Source organism: Protomyctophum bolini (genome assembly GCF_963924005.1).
Source record: "Protomyctophum bolini genome assembly, chromosome: 12".
Taxonomy (NCBI): domain Eukaryota; kingdom Metazoa; phylum Chordata; class Actinopteri; order Myctophiformes; family Myctophidae; genus Protomyctophum; species Protomyctophum bolini.
The window spans coordinates 9,670,383-9,693,052 of record NC_137873.1 but is presented as its reverse complement, the minus strand read 5'-3'; the positions used below and the strand labels follow the sequence as shown (position 1 = coordinate 9,693,052).

The 22,670-nt window shown below is 41.0% G+C and overlaps 3 protein-coding genes and 1 long non-coding RNA gene across 4 annotated transcripts; 2 read left to right on the top strand and 2 right to left on the bottom strand.

Moving 5' to 3' along the window:
• Window positions 1-781: 781 nt before the first annotated feature.
• On the bottom strand, window positions 782-3,595 carry LOC308325104. The gene is made up of 3 exons (XR_013965003.1): window positions 3,500-3,595; window positions 2,907-2,938; window positions 782-946 (listed from the first exon to the last, which is right to left on the bottom strand). It is a non-coding gene; the product is annotated as an uncharacterized lncRNA (long non-coding RNA).
• A 588-nt stretch (window positions 3,596-4,183) lies between these two features.
• sdr39u1 (short chain dehydrogenase/reductase family 39U, member 1) lies at window positions 4,184-10,179 on the top strand. The gene is made up of 6 exons (XM_080778089.1): window positions 4,184-4,326; window positions 5,479-5,585; window positions 6,077-6,159; window positions 6,823-6,944; window positions 7,258-7,410; window positions 7,870-10,179. Exons 1-6 carry the CDS (start codon window positions 4,311-4,313, stop codon window positions 8,295-8,297), a joined length of 909 nt encoding a protein of 302 aa, XP_080634215.1. The 5' UTR covers window positions 4,184-4,310; the 3' UTR covers window positions 8,298-10,179.
• Window positions 10,180-10,681: 502 nt separating this feature from the next.
• Window positions 10,682-14,387, top strand: LOC308325532 (uncharacterized protein). Its single transcript, XM_080778058.1, has 6 exons — window positions 10,682-10,869; window positions 11,207-11,260; window positions 11,845-12,091; window positions 12,341-12,669; window positions 12,768-13,333; window positions 13,444-14,387. The coding sequence occupies exons 1-6, from the start codon at window positions 10,807-10,809 to the stop codon at window positions 13,736-13,738; spliced, it is 1,554 nt and encodes a 517-aa protein (XP_080634184.1). The 5' UTR covers window positions 10,682-10,806; the 3' UTR covers window positions 13,739-14,387.
• Window positions 14,388-16,240: 1,853 nt separating this feature from the next.
• Window positions 16,241-22,669, bottom strand: mettl17 (methyltransferase like 17). Its single transcript, XM_080778473.1, has 14 exons — window positions 22,500-22,669; window positions 21,434-21,581; window positions 21,096-21,242; window positions 20,918-21,008; window positions 20,675-20,756; window positions 20,295-20,368; window positions 20,106-20,200; window positions 19,879-19,949; window positions 19,293-19,400; window positions 18,543-18,611; window positions 18,409-18,459; window positions 18,219-18,311; window positions 16,869-17,065; window positions 16,241-16,545 (listed from the first exon to the last, which is right to left on the bottom strand). The coding sequence occupies exons 1-14, from the start codon at window positions 22,575-22,577 to the stop codon at window positions 16,443-16,445; spliced, it is 1,407 nt and encodes a 468-aa protein (XP_080634599.1). The 5' UTR covers window positions 22,578-22,669; the 3' UTR covers window positions 16,241-16,442.
• Between the last annotated feature and the right edge of the window lies 1 nt (window position 22,670).

Below are 22,670 nucleotides of genomic sequence, written 5' to 3'. Positions count from 1 at the left end.
ATGCGGCTATACTTTTTTCTTCTGATCCTATAAATTACATTCAAATACAATTTGAATGTGTGAATACTGTCAGTGTCAGTTTATAACTGGGTAGTTGGATGAGTAAATGTATGTAATACTAAAACGTAATCACCATCTGTAATTTAAAACCATTTGAAACAAACGTCACTATACTGTAAATGCAACAATTGTGCCATTGTTTTGTGTTCATCATACTGCATTTAAACAATGCTACATTATAACTTAATGTCCAGACTTTATTGGTTTATTTTTTTACATTTTTATATTAAAAGATTAATGTCATTTTGGGTAGTACTCTTAATTTACTTAGAGGGAACTCTGATACAGTAGTTAAACACTGTTCAAACCATGAGTGAAGTCAAGGAGGATAACTGGAACATTTGGGCATTTCTGGGCACCTTTTGGCATTTTAAATTTTACATTTGGTTTTTATTGAGGGGGCAAAGGTTACCTCTACAAATCCTGCAATGTCCAGTCACTTGAGAAAGGGACAATAATGCACTTTCAAATTATTTATTCTTACATACATTTACATTTCTGGAGCTGTATTCATTCAGACAGTGAGCTAGGCATTTAAAATCTTGTAACGTTCATGAAAACACTCCCTAGACACCATTCTGCTTAATTTTTAAGGTCTGACATAAGTAAAATACATTTCATTTCAGACTTATATTAAGAGCACAGCACACAATACTTTTAATCAAATTATATTTTATTCACATTATTCAGTTATTGAAAAATATCCAAATACTTAGTCATCCAGTCCCCACTACCTAAAGCAGCAAAAGAACAACATTGTTAAATGGTCTGAATAGTAGTTCCTGTCTCAAGCAGTAATAAATACAAATGTACAAATCACGGAATTACACATTTAGCCGACAACATAAGCTTACCGTTAGGTATAATGATCCAAGCTCTCCACAACCTATTGGGAGGGGAAAAAAATGCCCATGATTAAAGTTACTTCACCCAACGTGACAAACTGATGCAAGTCGAGGAGAATCAAACCCATCAGTGCAGTAAGTATGTAATCATGAGGTTCAGGTGAAACACGGACTGCAGATCATCACTTTAGGTTTGACTTCGACTAAAAACTGTAGGTGAATGTGAGGTAATACGGTATTATTTTTGTTCTAACGTTACACCTGCTTGTGCTTGCAATAGACGCGTACACACACACACACACACACACACACACACACTATGTTAGCTATACACGAATAGGCTACAGACCATCAACAATCGGTTGTTTTATGGAAATTAATGGATTGAGTAGCCCATCAACGGTGCCCTTTGAGTGCAGATTTTAAGGAGTCAAGGGTTTGCATGTCTTAATGACCATTGGTAGGGCGTTCCACATTTTGGTGGCATAGGAGCGAAAATAATTTAGTCCCACGTTTGTGCAGAATCTGGGGTGCACATAGTTTGTTGAGCACCCACTGGTGTTATGGATGTGGACTTCGTTGACATTAAGTTAGTATTTAGACAGGTATCTTGGTGCTGTATCGAATCTTGTGGACCAGACGCATTGCATGTCGTCAACCCTGTCTGTCAAAATGGGCAGGGGGCAACCTGACCAGTTTGTTTTGGGAAGTCTGGAGCCTATTAAGGGCCTTTGAGGTGCTAAATGTTACGATGAATTGAAAACGGTGGACCCTCTTGTAACCAAGTGTAATGCTTTATGGTGTCGTCCACACATGCAGTTAACAGTTTTTTTAATTGAGTTGTGCTTGAAATGTACTGTTATTCTGCTAACTGTTACATAGGCCTACTTCAATCAAATCAATCACGCATGCACGCCCCCACTACCACTACCTAAAAGAAAAACATTTTTAATCGTGGAATTACACATTTAGCCGACACCATAAGCTTACCGTTAGGTATAATGATGCAAGCTCTCCACAACCTATTGGGAGAAAAAAAAATGCCCATGATTAAAGTTACTTCACCCAACGTGACAAACTGATGCAAGTCGAGGAGAATCAAACCCATCAGTGCAGTAAGTATGTAATCATGAGGTTCAGGTGAAACACGGACTGCAGATCATCACTTTAGGTTTGACTTCGACTAAAAACTGTAGGTGAATGTGAGGTAATACGGCATTATTTTTGTTCTAACTTTACACCTGCTTGTGCTTGCAATAGACGCGTGCGTACACAAACACACACACACACACACACACACACACACACACACACACACACACACTATGTTAGCTACACACGAATAGGCTACAGACCATCAACAATCGGTTGTTTATGGAAATGAATGGATTGAGTAGCCCATCAACGGTGCCCTTTGAGTGCAGATTTTAAGGAGTCAAGGGTTTGCATGTCTTAATGAGCATTGGTAGGGCGTTCCACATTTTGGTGGCATAGGAGCGAAAATAATTTAGTCCCAAGTTTGTGCAGAATCTGGGGTGCACATAGTTTGTTGAGCAGCACCCACTGGTGTTATGGATGTGGACTTCGTTGACATTAAGTTAGTATTTAGACAGGTATCTTGGTGCTGTATCAAATCTTGTGGACCAGACCGATTGCGATGCTGTACTGTCGTCAACCCTGTCTGTCAAAATGGACAGGGGGCAACCTGACCAGTTTGTTTTGGGAAGTCTGGAGCCTATTAAGGGCCTTTGAGGTGCTAAATGTTACGAATTGAAAACGGTGGACCCTCTTGTAAACAAGTGTAATGCTTTATGGTGTCGTCCACACAGTTAACAGTTTTTTTTAATTGAGTTGTGCTTGAAATGTACTGTTATTCTGCTAACTGTTACATAGGCCTACTTCAATCAAATCAATCACGCACGCCCGTCCCCACTACCACTACCTAAAAGAAAAACATTTTTAATCATGGAATTACATATTTAGCCGACACCATAAGCTTACCGTTAGGTATAATGATCCAAGCTCTCCACAACCTATTGGGAGAAAAAAAATGCCCATGATTAAAGTTACGTCACCCAACGTGACAAACTGATGCAAGTCGAGGAGAATCAAACCCATCAGTGCAGTAAGTATGTAATCATGAGGTTCAGGTGAAACACGGACTGCAGATCATCACTTTAGGTTTGACTAAAAACTGTAGGTGAATGTGAGGTAATACGGTATTATTTTTGTTCTAACGTTACACCTGCTTGTGCTTGCAATAGACGCACACACAAACAGCAATGGGATGTTGAGGTTAGCTACACACGCTAGCACACGAATAGGCTACATGAGTCCGACCATCAACAATCGGTTGTTTTATGGAAATGAATGGATTGAGTAGCCCAGCAGTCAACTCACTCAAGCTGCTATAATTATTAGACATTATAAAAAGCATAGTAGCGGCCTACATTAAAGAACACTGCCATCCATGACGTTCTTAAGTCCTTAAACCCACGCCACAGAATTTTTTGAGCGACTTTGAGGGGGAAATTAACTCTACGAAACAAAATGAAGCAATACATAAAGTGATCTAATAAAGCAATTATTCTTACCAGTTACAGTAACGCCACACATTGATGGATCATCAAACAGGAGCACATGTGTCCATTAAGCGTCCATGCGGTCTACCGCATGTTGTTGTGGACAGACAGTGAAAGAAAGAGAAATGATAATGAGACCGCGGCTGAATTTATGTCTTCATCAAAACCACGTGTTGTTGTCCGCCTCTTCCCGTTTCCGGGTCTGGCGCAAGGAAGATTGGTCTGGCGCACTGCCACTATCACTAGGCAGACTATAAGCACACCAAATTTGACCAAAATAAAGAAATAACGTTTATAATAACACACACACACACACACACACACACACACACTCTCTCTCTCTCTCTCTCTCTAATTGATTGATTGATGAATTACAGCACAACTCAACACAAAACTGTTAACTGTGGCCAACACCATAAAGTATTACACGTATTACACTCCACAAAGCACAAACCCTCTACTCTACTGGATGTGCAACATGGAGAAGACTGGATCATCACCTATCTGCATATATGGAGCCGGCCAGCAACTCTAGCTGGCTGCTGCCTTAGAGTATGTATATATACTCTAAGGCTGCTGCCCTCAAACACAAATGTTCCCTCACCAAGATGGCGCAGAACACCGTCTGTTTTGAATTTCCTACAGACGTATCGGCTACGGAAACACAGAATGTACAAATCAGACATGCACATTGCACAACTAGAACACAACAAAACAGAGAGAACAGTTTGGACATAGTAACAACATATATTGCATATTGGACTTTACTGCGACCTTAATTATTATAACATTAGAACCGAAACTGGGACGTCTGTCTGTGGTCATGCGGGTATTAATAGGTACGTAGGCCTATATATGTGAATGGTTTGGTTGTTTTGTGTGCTTCAGTCCCCCGAACAGCATTGACACAATGTGCAGGAAAGCAAGGTCAGTGTGTGTTGGTTTAGTAACAGCTCACTTCATGGTTGCGCGCCTGTGTCGCGTACCGAAATAAATTGCAGATTTTTTTTAAGATCTAGAGCCGATAATATAGACTAGAGATATAGAGCATGTGATTTTCTTAATAAGTGTTAACTAGCTCTATTCTGTTTGTCCAGTAACATGGAGTCTCCATCTTTTTCACCTACCTGAACTTTTTTTATATAATTTTACATTTTTATCCCACGATTTTCCAGACCAATTTCACCCAGTGTCTTATCTAATATCTAATCCTGGGCGCTACACTTCCTCTGCTCAGAGCCATCTAATAGAATAGTTGCGATATTGAGGGGGCAGAAACCGAGCGCTCGAGCGCTGTTCATGCAGCCTGAACTGTTAAGAGCTATTTTAAGCATGTGTGCAACATGACAACTGTTTTAAAGTATTGTACAGTAACAACTAAAGTGTCTTTAATGTTTATGTTGTACTATTACTACAAAACAATTTAAAAGAAAGGGATTTAAGATCATTAAAGCTGGGGCTGTTGTCCATTGCATTTGGTTGTCCCCATTCTCAATAGAAGTCTATGTAAGAGATCCGCCATTGGACTGGCCCTATAAAGTGAACGCAGTTAGTGTAACTGTCTATATCTAAGGCTCTACCTCTGCCAGCCTGGGGCGGGCAGCTGACTGACCTCATGTTTCCTTCGATGCATGAGGAGTCCAGCTGCTTCTTTGCACCTGACAGTTGGGAGTTTCCACTGCCGGACATAGCGCGTGTTATTCCGACCAGTTCCTTTCCCCGGCTGGCCAGGGGGAGGTTGTAGTTTAGAGACCAGGATTACTGCATGGTTTTTGTGAGTGTACCTATCCTAGGGAGAACATGCAAACTCCACACAGAGGGGCCCTTTCGCCAAACCCAGGACCTTCTAGCTGTGAGGTGACCGCACTACCGACTGTGCCACCATGCCCCCTCCGCTCCTACCTGAACCTTTTTGAAATGAGGTTGAGTTGTTGGACGTTGCATACTTTTTTTTGTAATCTTGTCCATTGTCCTCCCATGTCCCATTGAAGGAGGGGGGTCTGGCTTTGTGGGCCGTGAGCTGACACGTTTGTTGCGAGACAAAGGTCATGAGGTCACGGTCATATCTCGCCAGCCAGGTCCAGGAAAAATCACGTGGGTGGGTATGATGTATACGTTATTTTAGATAGATTAGATTCATATCCCAGAATGATAGCAGCAACATAGATTCATATCCCTCAATGATAGCAGCATGTACAATTGCACATAGATTCATAGCAGCATGATATCAGCATCATTTACGTACATAGATAGATTTATATCCAAGAACAATAATTGCATAATACATATACAGTAGATTTATCTCCCAAAACGATTGTGTCAGCATCTATTTAACGATAGCATCATCATCAATCATAGGGACATCTATGTCTTATCTAAACCTGGGGATTCCTTAGGTAGTACTGTGGACCGTCTCTGTAGCTGGACCATGCTGACTGATTGTAGAATGAAAAAATGCTGTCTGCCTTCTAAGTACCAATTTGCATTGTTGTCAGTTGGCAGTTTGTCAGCATAACTTTTGCAGCGAAGCCATCAATACAGTGTTTTGTGTGTTTTTATGTTTTATTGTTGTTGCTTTTGTTTCTACAGGGTGAGTTGGAGTCTGGGGGCCTCCCACCATGTGAGGGTGCCGTCAACTTGGCAGGAGAGAACCTCATGAACCCTCTTAGATGGTGAGGTACTAACCAAACTAGTTGAAATTTTGAGGACAGATCTGAAAACTGCTGCATTTACATTCAGGCCACATAGTGGTCATCATAAGCGGATTGGGGCTGCAATCTGTTTGATGTTTGTAATGTATATATATGTTTTGTTTGTTTGTTTGTGATAAGGCCCATTGATACTCAACACTTAATAATGGATACAGATTAAATTAATGCAGTGTGCTGTATGGATTGAGCCTCTCCGTCCGTATATGATGTGTTCATTTCATCCATCTTTCTGCACATTATCTGAAAGCTTGTGGATCCTAAATGTATATGCATCCGTAAGGTGCAATACTGCAGAAAAAACATGAAACCCCACAAAGTTGACACAAATGGAATACAGTAAGGAAGAAAAATAAATAGACAAATTGAGGTTCATAAGCCATTGTTTTGTTGCTTCCTGCCCTCTAGTGGATGAAATTGGTTGAACCTCCATTTAGACATTAATTATGACATGTTTTGTGTGCAATGCCACTTGTGTTCTGAAATATGTAGGCCTACACTCAACTCCGTTATGAACAACAGGAGTATTAATGGGCCATTAGTTGAGCTATCTCAAGTTTTTTCTACTTGGAAAGGTGAATTGTAGTTGAGTTTCGCAGTGCCTTTACTTGGTCTTGTTGTTTTCAGGTGGAATGAGAGTTATAAGAAGGATCTGTTTTCTAGTCGCATCGACACCACGAAGACCCTGGCACAAGCCATCGCAGCTTCACCCAACCCCCCACACTCCTGGGTACTGGTAACAGGTGTAGGTGGGTCTCTGTCAAATAATGCCATCATGGATGGTGTATAATTATATGACACATGTTTAGTTGTACAGTAGCTTGTAAACTGTCACTGTATTAAGTGTTATTTTACTCTTGTACAACTGTGTGTACAGATCTGGAACCAAATGGGTCCAATTGGTTCCATCTCTACATTGTCAGAGTAAAATTATGTTTTATGTATGATCTATTCAACTATGAGTTTTTATATTAAGCTGCTCTTTGTTTTTGCTTACACTTTCTACAGTGTGTCCTTGATGATTTCGGAGAGTAGTTTATCTAAACTTCTTTTGGCCCACAGCCTGCTACAAGCCCAGTCTTACAGCTGAGTATTCAGAAGACAGTGAATGGACGCCCTTTGACCTGCTGTCAACATTGGTAAAGGAATGGGAAGCTGCAGGGCGTCTTCCAGAGAATATTTCCACGGCTACTAAACAAGTGGTCATCAGACCTGGTATGAACTGCACAATTATAAGTGTATTATTTTACAAGATTTCCAGTAAATCTTGAACTACTGCTAAGTTAAACTGGATAGTTCCAGCCCTTGATTATGATTGGCTTCGTTCGAAGCTGTTAATGTCAAAATGGAAGATTTTGTTTCTGATACAATCTTAAGCTGGAAATATGCCCAATAATGATTAATGTCCAAGTTATGTTGTTTCTTTTAAAAGTTTAAAGAGACAACATATATTCTCAGGAACTTCCATGCAGTATTCATGTTGTCACAGATAACCTTTTTTTTTAAAAAGCACTACGGCCATGGTTTACAGAGGAACAGGGGGCTTTATAAAGACCCCACTCTGTGCCATCGTGTGTGTGTGCGCGCGTTAGCATGTTTGTGTGTGTGTGTGTGTGTGTGTGTGTATGCGCGTGCTATTACCTGACATTTTTGGCTTCTCTCGCCTTTTGCTAGGAGCCGTGCTGGGTCGGGATGGTGGCGCCATGAAGCAAATGCTGCTGCCCTTCTGGCTTGGCCTCGGAGGCACTCTGGGATCTGGGAAACAACCTTTTCCGTGGATTCACGTCACTGACCTAGCAGGAATCATCTCCCATGCCCTGGAGCACTCACCCAACACGCCTTCGCCAGACCCTCAAATTCTTAACGGAGTTGCCCCCGCACTGAACACCAACCACCAATTCACCAAAGAACTGGGTCGCGTCCTAAGGCGGCCCACCATCTTCCCGGTGCCGGCCTTTGCCATGAATGCTCTCATGGGCTCTGAGAGAGCCGTGGTCCTCACGCAGGGCCAGAAAGTAGTGCCAAAGAAGACTCTGGAGTCTGGGTTTCTGTACAAATACCCAGATCTGACCTCAGCCCTTAAAGGGATTGTTGGGAGTTAACAGAATAGGGAGAGATGTTAAAGTACAGTTTGATTTGTGTGAGATAATTTAAATAATTTTAATCTGTATCGCTGTTGGGTGGAAACCTTTTATGTCCTTTTCATGAAATGGGACATTTTTCAGAAGATTTGTGAAAATAGCCGTTTACACAAAAAAACATGGAGATACGTTTCTGCCAACAGCAAAGATATGCCGTATTTCCCCCCTGTATGTAATTATTTTTAATATTTGCAGAACAATTAGTTAATATCACTACATTAAATACATTTATACTGTAACATAATTTGTTCTGAGGACCACATACAGGAACGTTTATTTTATTTTAGAGATTAGCACTGCAATGTTGAATCTGATCCACCTTCCTTACACTTTATTTGAGTGTTCATTTCTTTGAAAAGCTGCACTTATACTTATAATGCATTATAATCTGCTTATAACACTGTATATTACTTATAAGCATATAATTGCATTCATAATGGCATTGCAATATCCATGGCATAAAGCATTTTATAATGACTTATATGTCATATATAAGTATCATCACACATAATTACTAGTCATTTTATTTTATAATGCATTATAGACATGGGCTTTATAGAAAGGATTGGATTTGGATTGGATTTTCGAATGTGCTTGAAGCAGTGGTGAGTAAAAACAGAGAGAAGGGCTGGAGCGGTGGCGGTGGTTTGCTCTTCACCGCGGCTCGTGACGTCATGTTGTAGTTCGGTGGTCACCTAACCACCGAAAATCCAGACTATGTATGAGCCTTAATCCTCATCAATCGCATTAATGCCAAGGTGCAATGGCATAAAACTACCTCAGCAGTCAGGGGTCCTGTGGACCTCACCTGTGGGATTCTTGTAGGAAATCGTTGTGGTTTTTCTCATGATGTAAACACTTGGCAAAAACAGACACGTTATTTATGTAGCACGTTTCTCTGAGTAAGTATAAAGTCCAGTTATCCTAGTAGTACTCAATTACCCTTAATTACCCTGTAAGACCCAACAATGCTTCTTGGTAACATTTTTATTTTAATTAATGAATGAATTATTTAAAAAATCTGTTATTTTTTCACCTAAACATCATCATTGATGTTCATTGTTTAGTCTTGCAATTGGTCATGATATTTGCATCAATGCTCTTTGGCCACTCAGAATAGCCAAATGGCATTGATCACGCCTCCAGGTCTTTAGTTTACTCAAGTTAGGGAATAAGACCTGGTACTTAAGACACGCAAAATACAGCCCTGGGTGTCAGCCCTTGATAGCACAGTAAGCACACTCTCATTACACACCCAAATCAACAACACCATCCGGTCTGCCTACTACTTCCACCTCAGAAACATCAACCGCCTCCACCCCTCACTCACTCCCCACAGTGCCGCAATCCGGGTTCATGCTCTTGTCACCTCCCGCTTGGACTACTGTAATTCCCTTCCTTTTGGTCTCCCCCACAAACTTCTCCATAAACTCCAACTGGTCCAGAACGCTGCAGCACGTATCATCACCAGAACCCCTGTCATCCCCCCCCCCCCCCAGCTGTCTGACCTTGTTCACGTTGACATTCCCACCCGGTCTCTTAGGTCTGCCTCCTCCATCAAACTGAAAGTCCTCCCTGCCCATCTGTCCACCATGGGGTCAAGAGCTTTCAGCCGCTCTGCCCCTCACCTCTGGAACTCCCTCCCCCCTGAGATAAGAAACATGGACTCAATTACCTCATTTCAAACCCAACTCAAAACCCACCTGTTTAGGCAGGCCTATGATTGATCTGCGTTTTCTTCTGAAAGCTATACTTTATTTAAGTTTTTAACTTGTTGTACGGTGACCTTGAATGCCCTGAAAGGCTCCTTATAAATACAATGTATTATTATTAATATATTATTATGACAACTGTAACAAGTATTGTACAGTAACAAGTTAACAACTAAAGTCTCTTTAATGTTTATGTTGTACTATTACTACAAAACAATCTAAAATAAAGGGATTTAACTAAGATCATTAAAGCTGGGCTGTTGCCTGAGAGTCCAATGCATTTCTGCCTACTTCCGGTCCAAGACTTGTCCCAGTGTTGAAGTAAAGATGGTTTATGTAATTCTCCTCTTGTAGGAGAGCCGCCATTGGGCCATTGGGTTGTTTCAGAGTGTAGAGTAGAGAGTAGCGATACGGCTTGATCTCGCCGCGATAGATTGAGATAGAATGAGCACTTCCGCATTCCATTGTTACAATGGGAGTCAACGCTAGTGTCGCCACTCTCTTACTAGATTACTCTGGGTTGTTTATGTCGACATGATACATCCGGAACTTTTTGTAGTGTGTGTCTTGTCAGGCGACCTGGGTCACGACTCACAGTGTCACTTTAGGTAAAGAGAAGTCCTGCATAAGTTCTTGCTCCACTTCAGCCAGCAGAAGGTACCGTAACCGTAGAAGGGCGACGTCGGTGCTCAACAGGGACAACTTGCATCAGAAAATATATAACACCTGGCATTTAAGGAACCTTTGAACCTACCCAAATGGAGCCGCCGGCAGTTGGTCGTGGTGGTGTGTGTGTCAGGTCTGCGGCAGGGAGAGACAAGGTTTGTGTGTTTTTAAGTTTGCCAATCTAAGAGATACTATATGTTTGAAGGAAACTTGGTTTACGGATGTTTTGATTGAATACTTAAGTTTGCAAATAGTACAGTGGTACGACAATGCGGAAAGATAGTTTTTTCAATTTACGACGGGGTTGAAAAACCGGTTAAAAAAGTTTATTTAGTCAGCCTGTGCCATGCTTTCCCACTCAAACCCGGAAGAATCCCCCAACGGCAGGGGGCAGTAATGCTCCTGATTCGACTACAATGGTCATGATATCATGTATATAAAACTCCTATTTCCCTATACTTAATTCCTTGTATGTTGTCTGTTTGTGGACAGGAGGCCCTTGGACGATTTTCCTTATACATGTATGAAGAGGAGATAACTTTTATGGTACTAGCCATTTCTTTCCTTTTTAAGTGCATTTGTTTATGGAATTTGCGTTTGTTGTAAAAAAAATATATACAGTATATGTTTACATGTTTCTTTCATAGGATATTAGATAATAAGAATGATGTGATTGAGCCAAAAATGAATTCCAACGGACAAAGAACTGTGTTGTTTTGGCTGGAAGATGTGATGACTCCTGTATATTATGTAGGCTACATTCTTCGTCTTTTTTGCGGCTTTCGCCTTTTATTTTATTGACAGGAATTGGGGGAGAGAGATGGGGGGTGAGTGGTGACATGCAGTAAAGGCTGTCGGGATCGGGAGTCGAACATGGTGCCTGGACCGCTGAGCCACGGCCCAGGCTCCCTATAAAGTGCTAAATAAAAACTGGGGTTGAACTAAAGTTATAATGCAGGGGGGGGGGGGGGGGGGGGGCTTCATTACGTGATTGGCATCTTTGGTTTGAACTATTGAAGGCCATGCCTCCTTGTTTTGACCAAAGCATCTGTTTATACTCTCTGTTTACTACTATGACTAAATAATGTTCAGTCTGACTCTGCTGACCACTGCTGTGAATAATCTTTCAGGTGCAGGTAGAAGCAATCAAGGGTGCAGAATTAGACATGAAGGAGACGGAGTTCAGTCAGTACACTGAGGCGGACGCCACCAGAGCTCTGCGGTTCATATTGAACTACGTAGAAGACCACGCCATCAGCCTGCGTGGACTTTTCATTGGTCGTGCTCCCTTTGACGACATAAGTACTAGGAAGCTGCCAATAAGTTGCACCAAAACCGTAGTGTGGCGGTTCTACAAAGCTGCTGCGGAAAAGCTTGGTATGTATGTGAAAAAACACTTAATTTCAAGTCGCATAGTGACAATAGCAGATGTATAAGCCTGCAGTGCGTTGTGAGTGTGTGTAGATCTGCCATTAGCGCCAAATGCATACCTATTTTATTATATGTTATATTTTTTTATATTTCAATATATTTTCAGCTATAACATGCCCAGGACGTGAGGGTTCATGTGGTTAAATGCTTTTGTGATGTTGTGGAAAGGTGTTCATAACATTTATGTCTTTGCAGGAGAGCGTGTGGTTGATCTGAGCAACTTCAGAAAGATGTGGAAGAGTTTCCTCCCTCAGATAGTAAACCAGCAACCCCCGACAGTGCTGTGCTTGTTTTGCCACGGTAACGGGCGGCTGTCTCTTCATCCCATACCGGATCGGTTGAAATTAATTATAGAAGAGGAACGGCAGGTGCATTTGCAACAAGTCAAAAATGCGAGGGAATTTATCCAAAATATGAATGATACATGTGGAAGGATCTGTGAGGAGTCAAATCTGTCTCTGGGCGCCAACAAGCCTGCCAGCAGGAGGATCACAATGAACTACAGTTTTGATTATGCACAACAGGTGAAGATAATTGACACAATGCCATTGATTTGTTTTACTAAACACAATACTATGGTATACAGATGTTGATTTCAATGGCTCTGGTCTTTTTCTCTCAGGTGCACTACCCTTCTGACCCTCAACAGCCTGGGCCCTTGTATTTTTTGATTCCACGCAAGTGTGCCCTTTTTGGCGTTTGCTGTGGAGGGATGCCGAAGCAAGTGAGTTATCTAATAGATGAAGGGATGTTTCCACGCAAACCAAACTCAAACTTCATAAACTACCTACATCATTTTTTCAAGAACTATGGAGTTGGAGAAATGTATGTAAACCTTAATAGCAGTGAGGGAAACAGGACTAATCTTTTGCTATGGTACTGTGCCTGGCGGACGATGCACGGCTTTCACCTGAAGATGGACCTCCACTTCCGGTTTATAGGCCACGACATGTCTGGCCCCGACTTGCTCTTTGGACTGTTCAGGCAGAAATTCAGGAAGACCAGAGTGCATACTTTGACAGACATTGCTAGGGTTGTGATGGCCAGCACTCCTGAGAAGCAACTGAACATTCCCCAGATTGTGGGGCTGGAGGATGGCACAGTGATTGTTGAAAACTACGACTGGGACAAGTACCTGAGTAGCTACTACAGAAAATTCTCAAGCATTGAGAGCTGCCGGCACTTCAGGTAATTATCATTGTCATGTCATTGTACAGTATAGCGATTTTACGAAAACGTCACATTTGTGACTGTAGGCAATATATTAAATGAACCGTCTTGCTTCTATTCTATTACAGCTTTGACAACCAAACACCCGGTGTGGTTCTTGCCAAAGAACACCCTCATTCGAAACCGATCAAGTTTCAGCTGATGTCACTGATGTCTGCCCCCCCCATAGATTGCCTTCGTGCCCAACCCCCACCCGGACTGAGCCTGGCCAGGCAGACATATCTGTTTGAGAAGATCAGAGAATTCTGTTCTGATGAAAGAAAAGACATCACTTGCCCTCGACCAGTTGCTGCCGATGAGCAGGGTGGTGTCTTGTATGGTTTCCTCCGAGATCGGTGTGTGAATGGTTGTGTGAATGCTTAACCCATTCTGGGTGGAAACCCCTTTTGGTGTTTTACCTCCTTTTTCAGAAAAAGCGTTTTTAGAATCGGCCTCAGGCCTAAATGTAATGCACAATCTATGTAAAGCGTTTTGGATAAAAGCGCTATATTATATAAATGCACATTTTTTTAATTTAGTACAAAGCCTGACTTAACACGTGTGTACACATACATTGGGTATACCACAATGGACCATTATGATCCAAATTTAAAATACTCTTAAATCAATCGAATAGTTACTCTAATTCTTGTTTTTACTTAATCGTTTCCTCCTATATACAGGTTATGTGTGTTTGTTTTTAGTTCAATGTTTGTTTTAAAAACACCATTGACAATGAATGGAAGATTTACGTCATTATTCTCCGTCATTCTGTCATATTATCTCTATTGTTAATGGCATAATGTTTGTGTTGGCACCGTTTGTTTTACATCACCTAATCAACATGAGTTAGACTTTAATATATTAGCGACCCTCACTTCACATGGGTGTGATTTATTATTTTTCTTTTATCTTGCTATGAATCCTAGGGTTCCTAGTATTTTGGGGTAAACATTTGTCAAATTGTTGGTTTACAATGACATGATTACACAAAATCACAAATAAACAAAGGCTGCATAGCCGAATACATTAACCATTTTTCCATCTTTTTTTAAGAGATCTTCCCTTATTTCCCTTTATGTCCTGAATGTAGATAGGCTATCCCAGAAACGCTAGTTTTTTTATACAGTACAACTCCAGAAAATGTGTGTATGATTGGGTTCGATGTTGTCCACTTTCTTCAGCATGGCTGTTGACATGTAATTAATTTACTTTTAATTTGGAGTATGGAATGTGGTTCTTCCATGTAAATTCCCTCCATCCCTTGAGTTGTCTGATGTAGCCTATTTCCCACATGTCATATCACATCTCTGGGATATGCACCCAGCTCTTTTCCCCATGTATTCTTAATTTCTTAACGTATTGCTGAATCCTTTTTTAATTCCATCAAACAGATTTTACTATTTTTGGTGCGTAGGCCTACACTGTAGAAAGCTTCAGAGTCTAACTCCTGTAAGTACTGTTGAGAGTACTATACTGGATAAACGTATCATTAAAACATACAATTGACGCAATGGTGCTTTTGAATGTGTCTTTATTAACAACATTAATATGAGCTTAAAACCCATTTTGGGCAGGAACCCCTTTTGGTGTTTTTAACAGGTTATAATTTAGCTATTGAAAAATAGCAGATCTACAAGCTCATAGTGCACCAAGTGGCGCGCTACAAGCTTGTAGGTCTGCTATTTTTTGAAAAATCGTGAAAGTATTTATTTCAGGAAACTGGATGATATAGAAGAATCTTTTGAAATTTTGAGGTCAGGCCTAAATGGGTTAATGTCCACCAGGAACACCTTAGACTTGGAGTATATACTCTAAGAGGAACACCAGTGGTGGAAGAAGTAGGCTACTCACTGCAAATACCATTTACAAGTACAATTAAGTTGCAATTTAAATATTTACACTCTTATCCAGAATGATTTACAACTATAACCAATGTAGAAATACTGTTCGAAGTCACACACCTGCAAAGGTACAAAGGTGTTGTCATAAAACATACCGGTACTTAGGCTACAGTGCACATTATCCAGAATGGACTATTTCACTTTTTGTCAATCTCATGATACATGAATGAATGAATGAATGAATTTTATTTAAATATAGCACCTTTCCAAACATAAAGTTACAAAGTGCTTTTTTGCTTTACATGCAACACACTGAGCTTGTAGATCTATTTTGGAGTATAAAATTGTCCTTAAAATGTTTGGTCCATTATTTTAATCGTTGATTACCTTTACAACAAGGTACAGCTTGTAAGGACCAGGCATTCGTGGAACACTGTTACACAAAGAATTGTCAAAATGCCAAATGATTGGTAATTCAACCCTTGAGTTGCTTAGAGGATTGCACTCAACCACAGTAATAAAGGAAAAAACACATACAATTTATTCATTTTACATTGAACCCAATTGAACACTTCTTGGACATGCTGTACGTACATGCTAGAGTGACCAACAGAACCATGTTGGCTGCCATCCCACAGCAACTTGGCACATCACCTATTTTAGCATTTTTCAATATGTTCCACCACTGGGATTTCTTAGGACTTTTGATATGTTGTTACTAATATTTATGAAACAAAAGTTGAAAGCATCTGTTGCAATTTGAGCTTGACCCCTTTTTTCCATTAGATTGCCTGTACTACATGTTGTCCATGATAAGAGCTGGCATATGTTCTGGATCAGCAAAGAAGATATTCAATGTAATCTAATCAGCCGTTCTTACAATAAACAAATTTTCCTGGTGTCATGTGAAGAGAGGTTAGTGTGCACTGACACGTTCACATGAAGCAAATTATCACTTTAAAGTAGATTGATATTTATTCAATTGTTCACTCAAAAATATCTTTTGGAACTAGAATATGAAAATGAAAGTGGTGGAAAAGAATTCATGGAGTTTGATTTTATTTTGATAAAAGATATACAATTATAATCACAATAAAACTTAAACCCAGGATAACAAATTAAAGCATAATGAAACACATATTTATGTGGTCCTGGGGAACCTTACCACCTTTACTTCACTTTAATGGAAGTGGACATTGAAGGTGACATGTGACGTAGATGTTCTGGTTCACCGACAGTCTTTGCTAAATAGCTCCATTTGAATCACTCTCTAAGTCCTCCTCTTCGCTCTGAATGATTGGCAGCTGATCTCCCCAATCACTGCTCCGGGCACAGCGGTACACATCTCTGGGGGGTGAACACACCAATGTGACATCAGCAACAGTTAATTCAAGAATACTTGCAACACTGACTGTTTACGTAAACGGTACCATCCCTATTTTGGCCATGTCATTGTAGGTAGAATTTTTCCAAAACAGTGACAATAGTTGATCGGCACATCATGTGCAGAAATAGGGCTTGTGTGGTTAATCAGATTTTCCTAAATGTTGGGCATACTGTATGTTGTTTATATCACAGTTTCTATGTGTCAACAAATTGTCTGCCTATCTTTGTTCTCGTAAACAGAGGTTTATCCCCCACCCCAAGTACTTTGATTTAAGTTTCTTTACCTGCTGTGTTTCCTAGCAGTGATTACCCAGTGTTTAATTTGTCCATCGGCACTGCATGTGTGACAGTGGACATGCCTGGGCCTGCGTTGTACTGGTGCTATTAGCCTAGCCCAGTCCAGACCTTCTCCTAGGTCCGCTGGTTCTTTCCGGGTCAGAATCAAGTAGCTGAACTTCTCCATCATAATATGCTCAGGGTGCTGGAAAGGACATGATATACATGAGTGCTAGCGAGTGCTTAGAGAGTGCTAAACTTTATTTTCTTTATTACCATTACACTAGTTCTCAAAATGGCAGATAAAATTCCCTATGCAAACTAAAACACTTACAGAGAGAACATTTGGACGAATGACGTCCAAGCATCCCAGATACAATTGAACATCAACTTATAATAAAACAGCTCAAAGCTTCAATCCTTGACAACATACATTATAGTTATCTCTCAATACCTGGAAGGAATCAGACCGATTAGTTCCGTATTTTTCCAGGTAGTTCATTGCATTCACATGGTATCCTAAGTTTAAAGCCAAATTCCGATACCACACTCACTCACTCTCCTCCACTTGCACCTTAGCCCCGCCCCCAGCGAGGCGGAGAGGATTCGATGCGAGGACAGAGTGGTGGAGTGGATTTGCCTCTAGGATCGGAACATACTACGCTGTCATATAAATAAATATTTTTCTTGTCAACGTCATTCATAGCAGTCTGTGCATTCAGGCATGCAGTCAGAGAGAAATTAACTATTTTAAGGCAGATGAAATGTGCATAATATAGCCTATAGTATAGGCTACTTTTATTATGCTTACATATCACACAACTACTTAATCATTCTGAAGCTCTATTAATTCAGAGAAAATGTGTCTCTTCAACTGTGTCTTTAGTTTAGTGTTGGGTCAGCCGCAGCGCTAGTGGATTGGGAGGGGTGGGGGGGTGCATAGTATCTGGTTTCAAGCAGTGTTTCTGTGCCACATGTGGAGGAGGAGGATTTATGTCACAGGAGAAGGAAAAGAATACGTTTACACGTGATGCGGAAATCCTCCGCGAGGAGACAAAAAACCCCATTGAGCCTGCACCTGATGTACACTTGCTGTATGCCCTCTCGGAGAGCCCACTCGGCTCCTCCACTCGACTCCTCCATGAAACACATTAACAATTGGAATTTGGAACGTTAACCATTTCCAGGTCAAGCTGGAATGACCCAGAGTGACCGAGTGGGAGTGAGTGAGTGGCTGAGATTTTGGGTATTGGAATTTGGCTTACGTCTCCAGTCTCTTCTCCTAGACCTAAGACCAGACACTGCCCCCAGCCCCACGAACTGTCTCACATTGCACTCGACAAAGGATGTGGTCTTACCCCGGGCAAAGGCAGAGGGTGGTACCTTTGGTTGAAGTTGCAGGGTACTATGTTTACCCGTGCCAGCTTGGGACATGGCTGTTCATGAGGACACTGTGAAAACAGCAAAGGAGTGGGAAAAAAAGGATGTCAATATGCTGCATGTTTGTTGTTGAGGGTTAACATTCAGTTACACAAAAAAAGCACATACTGGGGCAAACACTGAAGCTGTTCTGGTGTCATGGACAGTTTTGTCTTGTTTCTGTAGTTTGAGAAATGAGACCATCATTAGTTTGCTTTTAATACATTAGGATTGGTATATATATGGATTACTTTTGTGAATACCTTTAGTAGAATTTCTCTGGCCTCCATAAGTATTTGATGGCCATCTTTGGTCCCATTCTCAACCAGGACCTATGACAGGATATTGAATGGAATTCTTTGTTAAGCTCCTAGTTATAATGATTAGAATCACTATAATGTACATTAAGACATTTACAAGAGTTATTTTGTTTTGTTAGTTTTTATTGGTGTGTCATAGTACATATTGCCAATAATAAGCTATACGTTTCTGCCTATACCTTTTCGATCACTTTAAAAGAAAATGTTATAATTGTAATGTCTCTCTCTGACACATGTGGCATACATATCTACAACAGGACAAGCACTAAGGCCTAATCCAGTGTTGTAAACCAAAACACAACACATTGTGGGGCGGCAGCGGCTCAGGGTAGAGTGGCTGTTTGTTCAATCCCGGGCTCTCCCAGAGTTAGTGTCGAAGTGTCCTTGACCAAGACGCTGAACCACTAATTGCTCCTGATGAGCAGGTTGGTGCCTTGCATGGTTTCCTCCGCCATTGGTGTATGATTGTGTGTGTGTGTGTGTGTGTGTGTGTGTGTGTGTGTGTGTGTGTGTGTGTGTGTGAATGTAATGCACAATCATTGTAAAGCGCCTTGGATAAAGGTGCTATATAAATGCACCATTTACCATTGCAGTTTGATGTGAACAGGTAGATCTGCTATTTCTGAAGCAAAACGCAATGCGCAACCATATACCATATGAGATATCACAAACATGGGTTAACCAATAACCAACCAGATATGAGCTGGTCTTTCTCCACAGTGTGGACAGTGTCTCCTCTCGCTCCCTCTGACTGGGCAGCTCTGACAAGGAAAAGGCTCCCAACACCACGTCAAACTGCACCTGAAAACATACACATTGGATGCGCATGCTTAAAGTGAATGGCACATCAAGTGGCAAATCGAGTGGCAAAGCAACAGGCAAAGTGAGTTTAACATTATTTAATGTTGTTTAATGCAATCAGATAGGACTTTTCTGTGTGGATGTATGGGCTGTCAAGGCCAGAAAGTAGTTTTTTGCCACTCAGTAGGCGTTCCTGCGTAACTTCCGGGTTTGATGATGATGTCACGCGCATACCCTCTATTGTCAGTTTCCTACATTTCTGACATGCACAGTTCTACCATAAATATACAGCCTGCTCATGGATGCACTTTTACAACCACACTACATCATACTCATACAGCTCCACACCACACCACTGACGACCACTGAACAGACACGCTGGAGGAATAATTTTCTATTCAAAGCCAGAAGTGGGGGAAAGATATGTGTTGCTATAGAGAATATAGAGTTGTTTTCACCAGAAGAGAGGTGGGATTACCTTCGGTGAGACAGGGAGGAACTGTCGGAAATAAACTTGCTTGATGTGAGGTTCAGCCGATTCATTGTCACCTGCTCAACAAAAAAGAAGATTATCTGACTTTCACATTCATTTCGCATGATTGTCATTGTGGAAGGGAGCTACACTAAATTCACAATACAGTGTGTGTGTGTGTGTGTGTGTGTGTGTGTGTGTGTGTGTGTGTGTGTGTGTGTGTCTGTATGTACCTTTAAGAAGTCGCTCTGCCAGGGCGTTCATTGGTCCAGAACTATCCACACAGATCATCTCCTTCAGACTGTCCCCCCAGAATGAGTGTGCTGCCCTGGGGAATTAAAGAGAGAGAGACCTTGGACGGACCAGCTCACAAGAGAAGACAGATGTAGAGGCTCATACTGTGTGTTCAAAAGGACACTAACCAGACAGATGTTCCCAACCCTGAGCCAAAGTCCAGGAGAGAATGAGGAGCAAACAACGGATCTCTTTTCTTTATCTGGAAAGTGAATGAAAAACACTTGATGATGGATGTAGCCTGGGAGATAGTATATAAGACAGAGAGCGACCCCCCCCCCCCCTTAAATGAATATGAATAATAATAATACTTATTATTGTTGCATGACAAAGTATAAAACATTGATGACATTTTGAAGATTTTTCAAAATGTTTGCCTATAATGACATCATGCCTAAAATAGGAATGCCGGGTTGATAGTGGTTAAGTCTGTCTGTGGGCTTTATAAATATTTAACCAAAGAATAGTATTAAGAAGAATGTAGTTTCAAATCAGTATGTCTGAACACCTCATTAAGAGCTCTTCTCACTGCAGCGTAGCCTCCTGCCAGCCGAGAAGCCATGTATGTCACAGCCAGCTCTTCATCATAGCTATGAAATACCAGAGATTATGAAAGAAATATGAGAGATTTCAAATCAGAAAAACAAACGGCAAAACAGCAGAGCATGAAGACAAGAAGATGAGGAGGGGAAAATACAGGAATGTCAAATGCAGAACAGAAGTTTTAAAAAAATGAAAATGTCAAAATTACCTCATTGGGGTCCAGTGATATGTTGTTCTTTTGAGTTCTGACATCACTTTATTCCTGATGCGGACCTCCAGCTCCTGCTCATCTACATCCTCTAAATTAGGAAAAAACACTTTTACATTTTTAACACATTAAAGATACGCCTAAGCTTGCATTAATCATTAATTAATCGGTCGATCACCTCCTTTTTCTTTTGCCTTCTCCCACAGAACGTTCTCCAGGTTCCTGGCTTTCTGTCTCAGTGTGACATCTTCAGGCGCTCTCTTCCTGCTCCACAGGAAGTTTGTGAGGCTCTGAGCTCGATCAGTCAGGCCTGCCACCTCAGCTCCTAAAGATGTCAAAAATGCATGTCAAAAATAAAAATGTTCTACTACTACTACTACTATGAATAATAATAATATAGAGAAGATCTTCATTATATTCTTTCCTTGACCGTTACAAAATGGTGTACAGATAGAAAAACAATATCATGAAGTTACTCCGCATGATCATATATTATAAATTTGTTTGCCCCCTTACTTTTAATAATGGAATATGCAGCACTTGAGAGCTCCTCTGGAAGGCGCAGTGTTTTCAAGTTGGTGAGACCTGGATGCTTCTTATGGGGAACTCCGTTTAGAAAATTAATCATGGGCTCAGGGTGGGCTGCTGCTGCTGCACTCATCCCCTGATGAGTATGAAATAAATCTGTTATTTACCGGTATATACAACATCTCACCCACCCACCCTATCTTAAAAGTAACTAAGTATATAACTCAACTCCTGTACTTATTACTCATTTTGAGGTATTTTTACATCTCAGATGCTAATATTGTAACAAAGGGAGTCTACCAACGCTTCAAGCCTAAAACGGCTGATCCGGTGCTTCACAGGTACAAGGACAAGAGTTGCAGAAGGAGAAGAGACTGGAGCAGCACAAAGACTAACATTTTGACCTTGCGGTCTTCATCAGTCATGACTCTGATGAAGACCGCAAGGTCGAAACGTTAGTCTTTGTATACTTATAAAGGGCTCTAAATGTCCGTGCTGCTCCCGTCTCTTCTCCTTATGCAAATATTGTACTTTTTACTCCACTACAATTATTTGACAGCTTTAATTAATGCGATTTACACTTTGAACTTGTGGACTGGGACATTCTGCAATCTGCACAATGAGTATTTTTTATTTCTAGCAATTTAAGTATATCTTGATGCCAATACTTTGAATACTGGAATTTTACTTGTAACAGAGTACTTCTACAGTGCAGTATTGATACTTTTACTCAAGTAAAACACGTGAGTACTTCTTCCATCACTGTTGGTATTTTCAGGGCATATGTTGTAACTCACATGCAAACCACTCATATAGTCACATCTCACATGCAAAACCAGCCACAAATCCAAAATCACCCAGTCAACTTGCTATGCATAAGTCCTCCAACTAGTTTAACGAAAAAGAGATGGTTGAAACTTCTATCTATCCGGGTCTGAAAAAGGACCAGATAGCGTTAGCTTAAGCAGTTGGTGACCTCTCTCCTGCCTGGAAAGATGCTTTATTCAGTGACCTATAGCGAGACAACAACTAACACAGCTAAAACCAAACTCACCCGGATCCTGTTCCGGCACACCATTCTCACAATCGCCTTTTGACAGAGAATACATGCACCATAGCTTCGAGACGCCATGTTAACGATAACGAGTTCAGGAAATCAGGACTGTGAGTTTGTTGACAAGGATTTTAAGTCAGCGACATCTCTCTCCTGTGTTTGGTTCGCAAC

Coding starts and splice junctions, on each gene's coding strand:
- sdr39u1 (XM_080778089.1), top strand. Junction 6,160..6,822: donor CTCATGAACCCTCTTAGATG/GTGAGGTACTAA, acceptor TGTTGTTTTCAG/GTGGAATGAGAGTTATAAGA. Junction 6,945..7,257: donor GGTACTGGTAACAGGTGTAG/GTGGGTCTCTGT, acceptor TTTGGCCCACAG/CCTGCTACAAGCCCAGTCTT.
- LOC308325532 (XM_080778058.1), top strand. CDS start 10,807: ATGGAGCCGCCGGCAGTTGGTCGTGGTGGTGTGTGTGTCAGGTCTGCG. Junction 10,870..11,206: donor CTGCGGCAGGGAGAGACAAG/GTTTGTGTGTTT, acceptor GTTTGTGGACAG/GAGGCCCTTGGACGATTTTC. Junction 12,670..12,767: donor GTTTTGATTATGCACAACAG/GTGAAGATAATT, acceptor TTTTTCTCTCAG/GTGCACTACCCTTCTGACCC.
- mettl17 (XM_080778473.1), bottom strand. CDS start 22,577: ATGGCGTCTCGAAGCTATGGTGCATGTATTCTCTGTCAAAAGGCGATT. Junction 20,201..20,294: donor GGGTTGGGAACATCTGTCTG/GTTAGTGTCCTT, acceptor TTAATTCCCCAG/GGCAGCACACTCATTCTGGG. Junction 18,460..18,542: donor CCAGAGAAATTCTACTAAAG/GTATTCACAAAA, acceptor CTCAAACTACAG/AAACAAGACAAAACTGTCCA.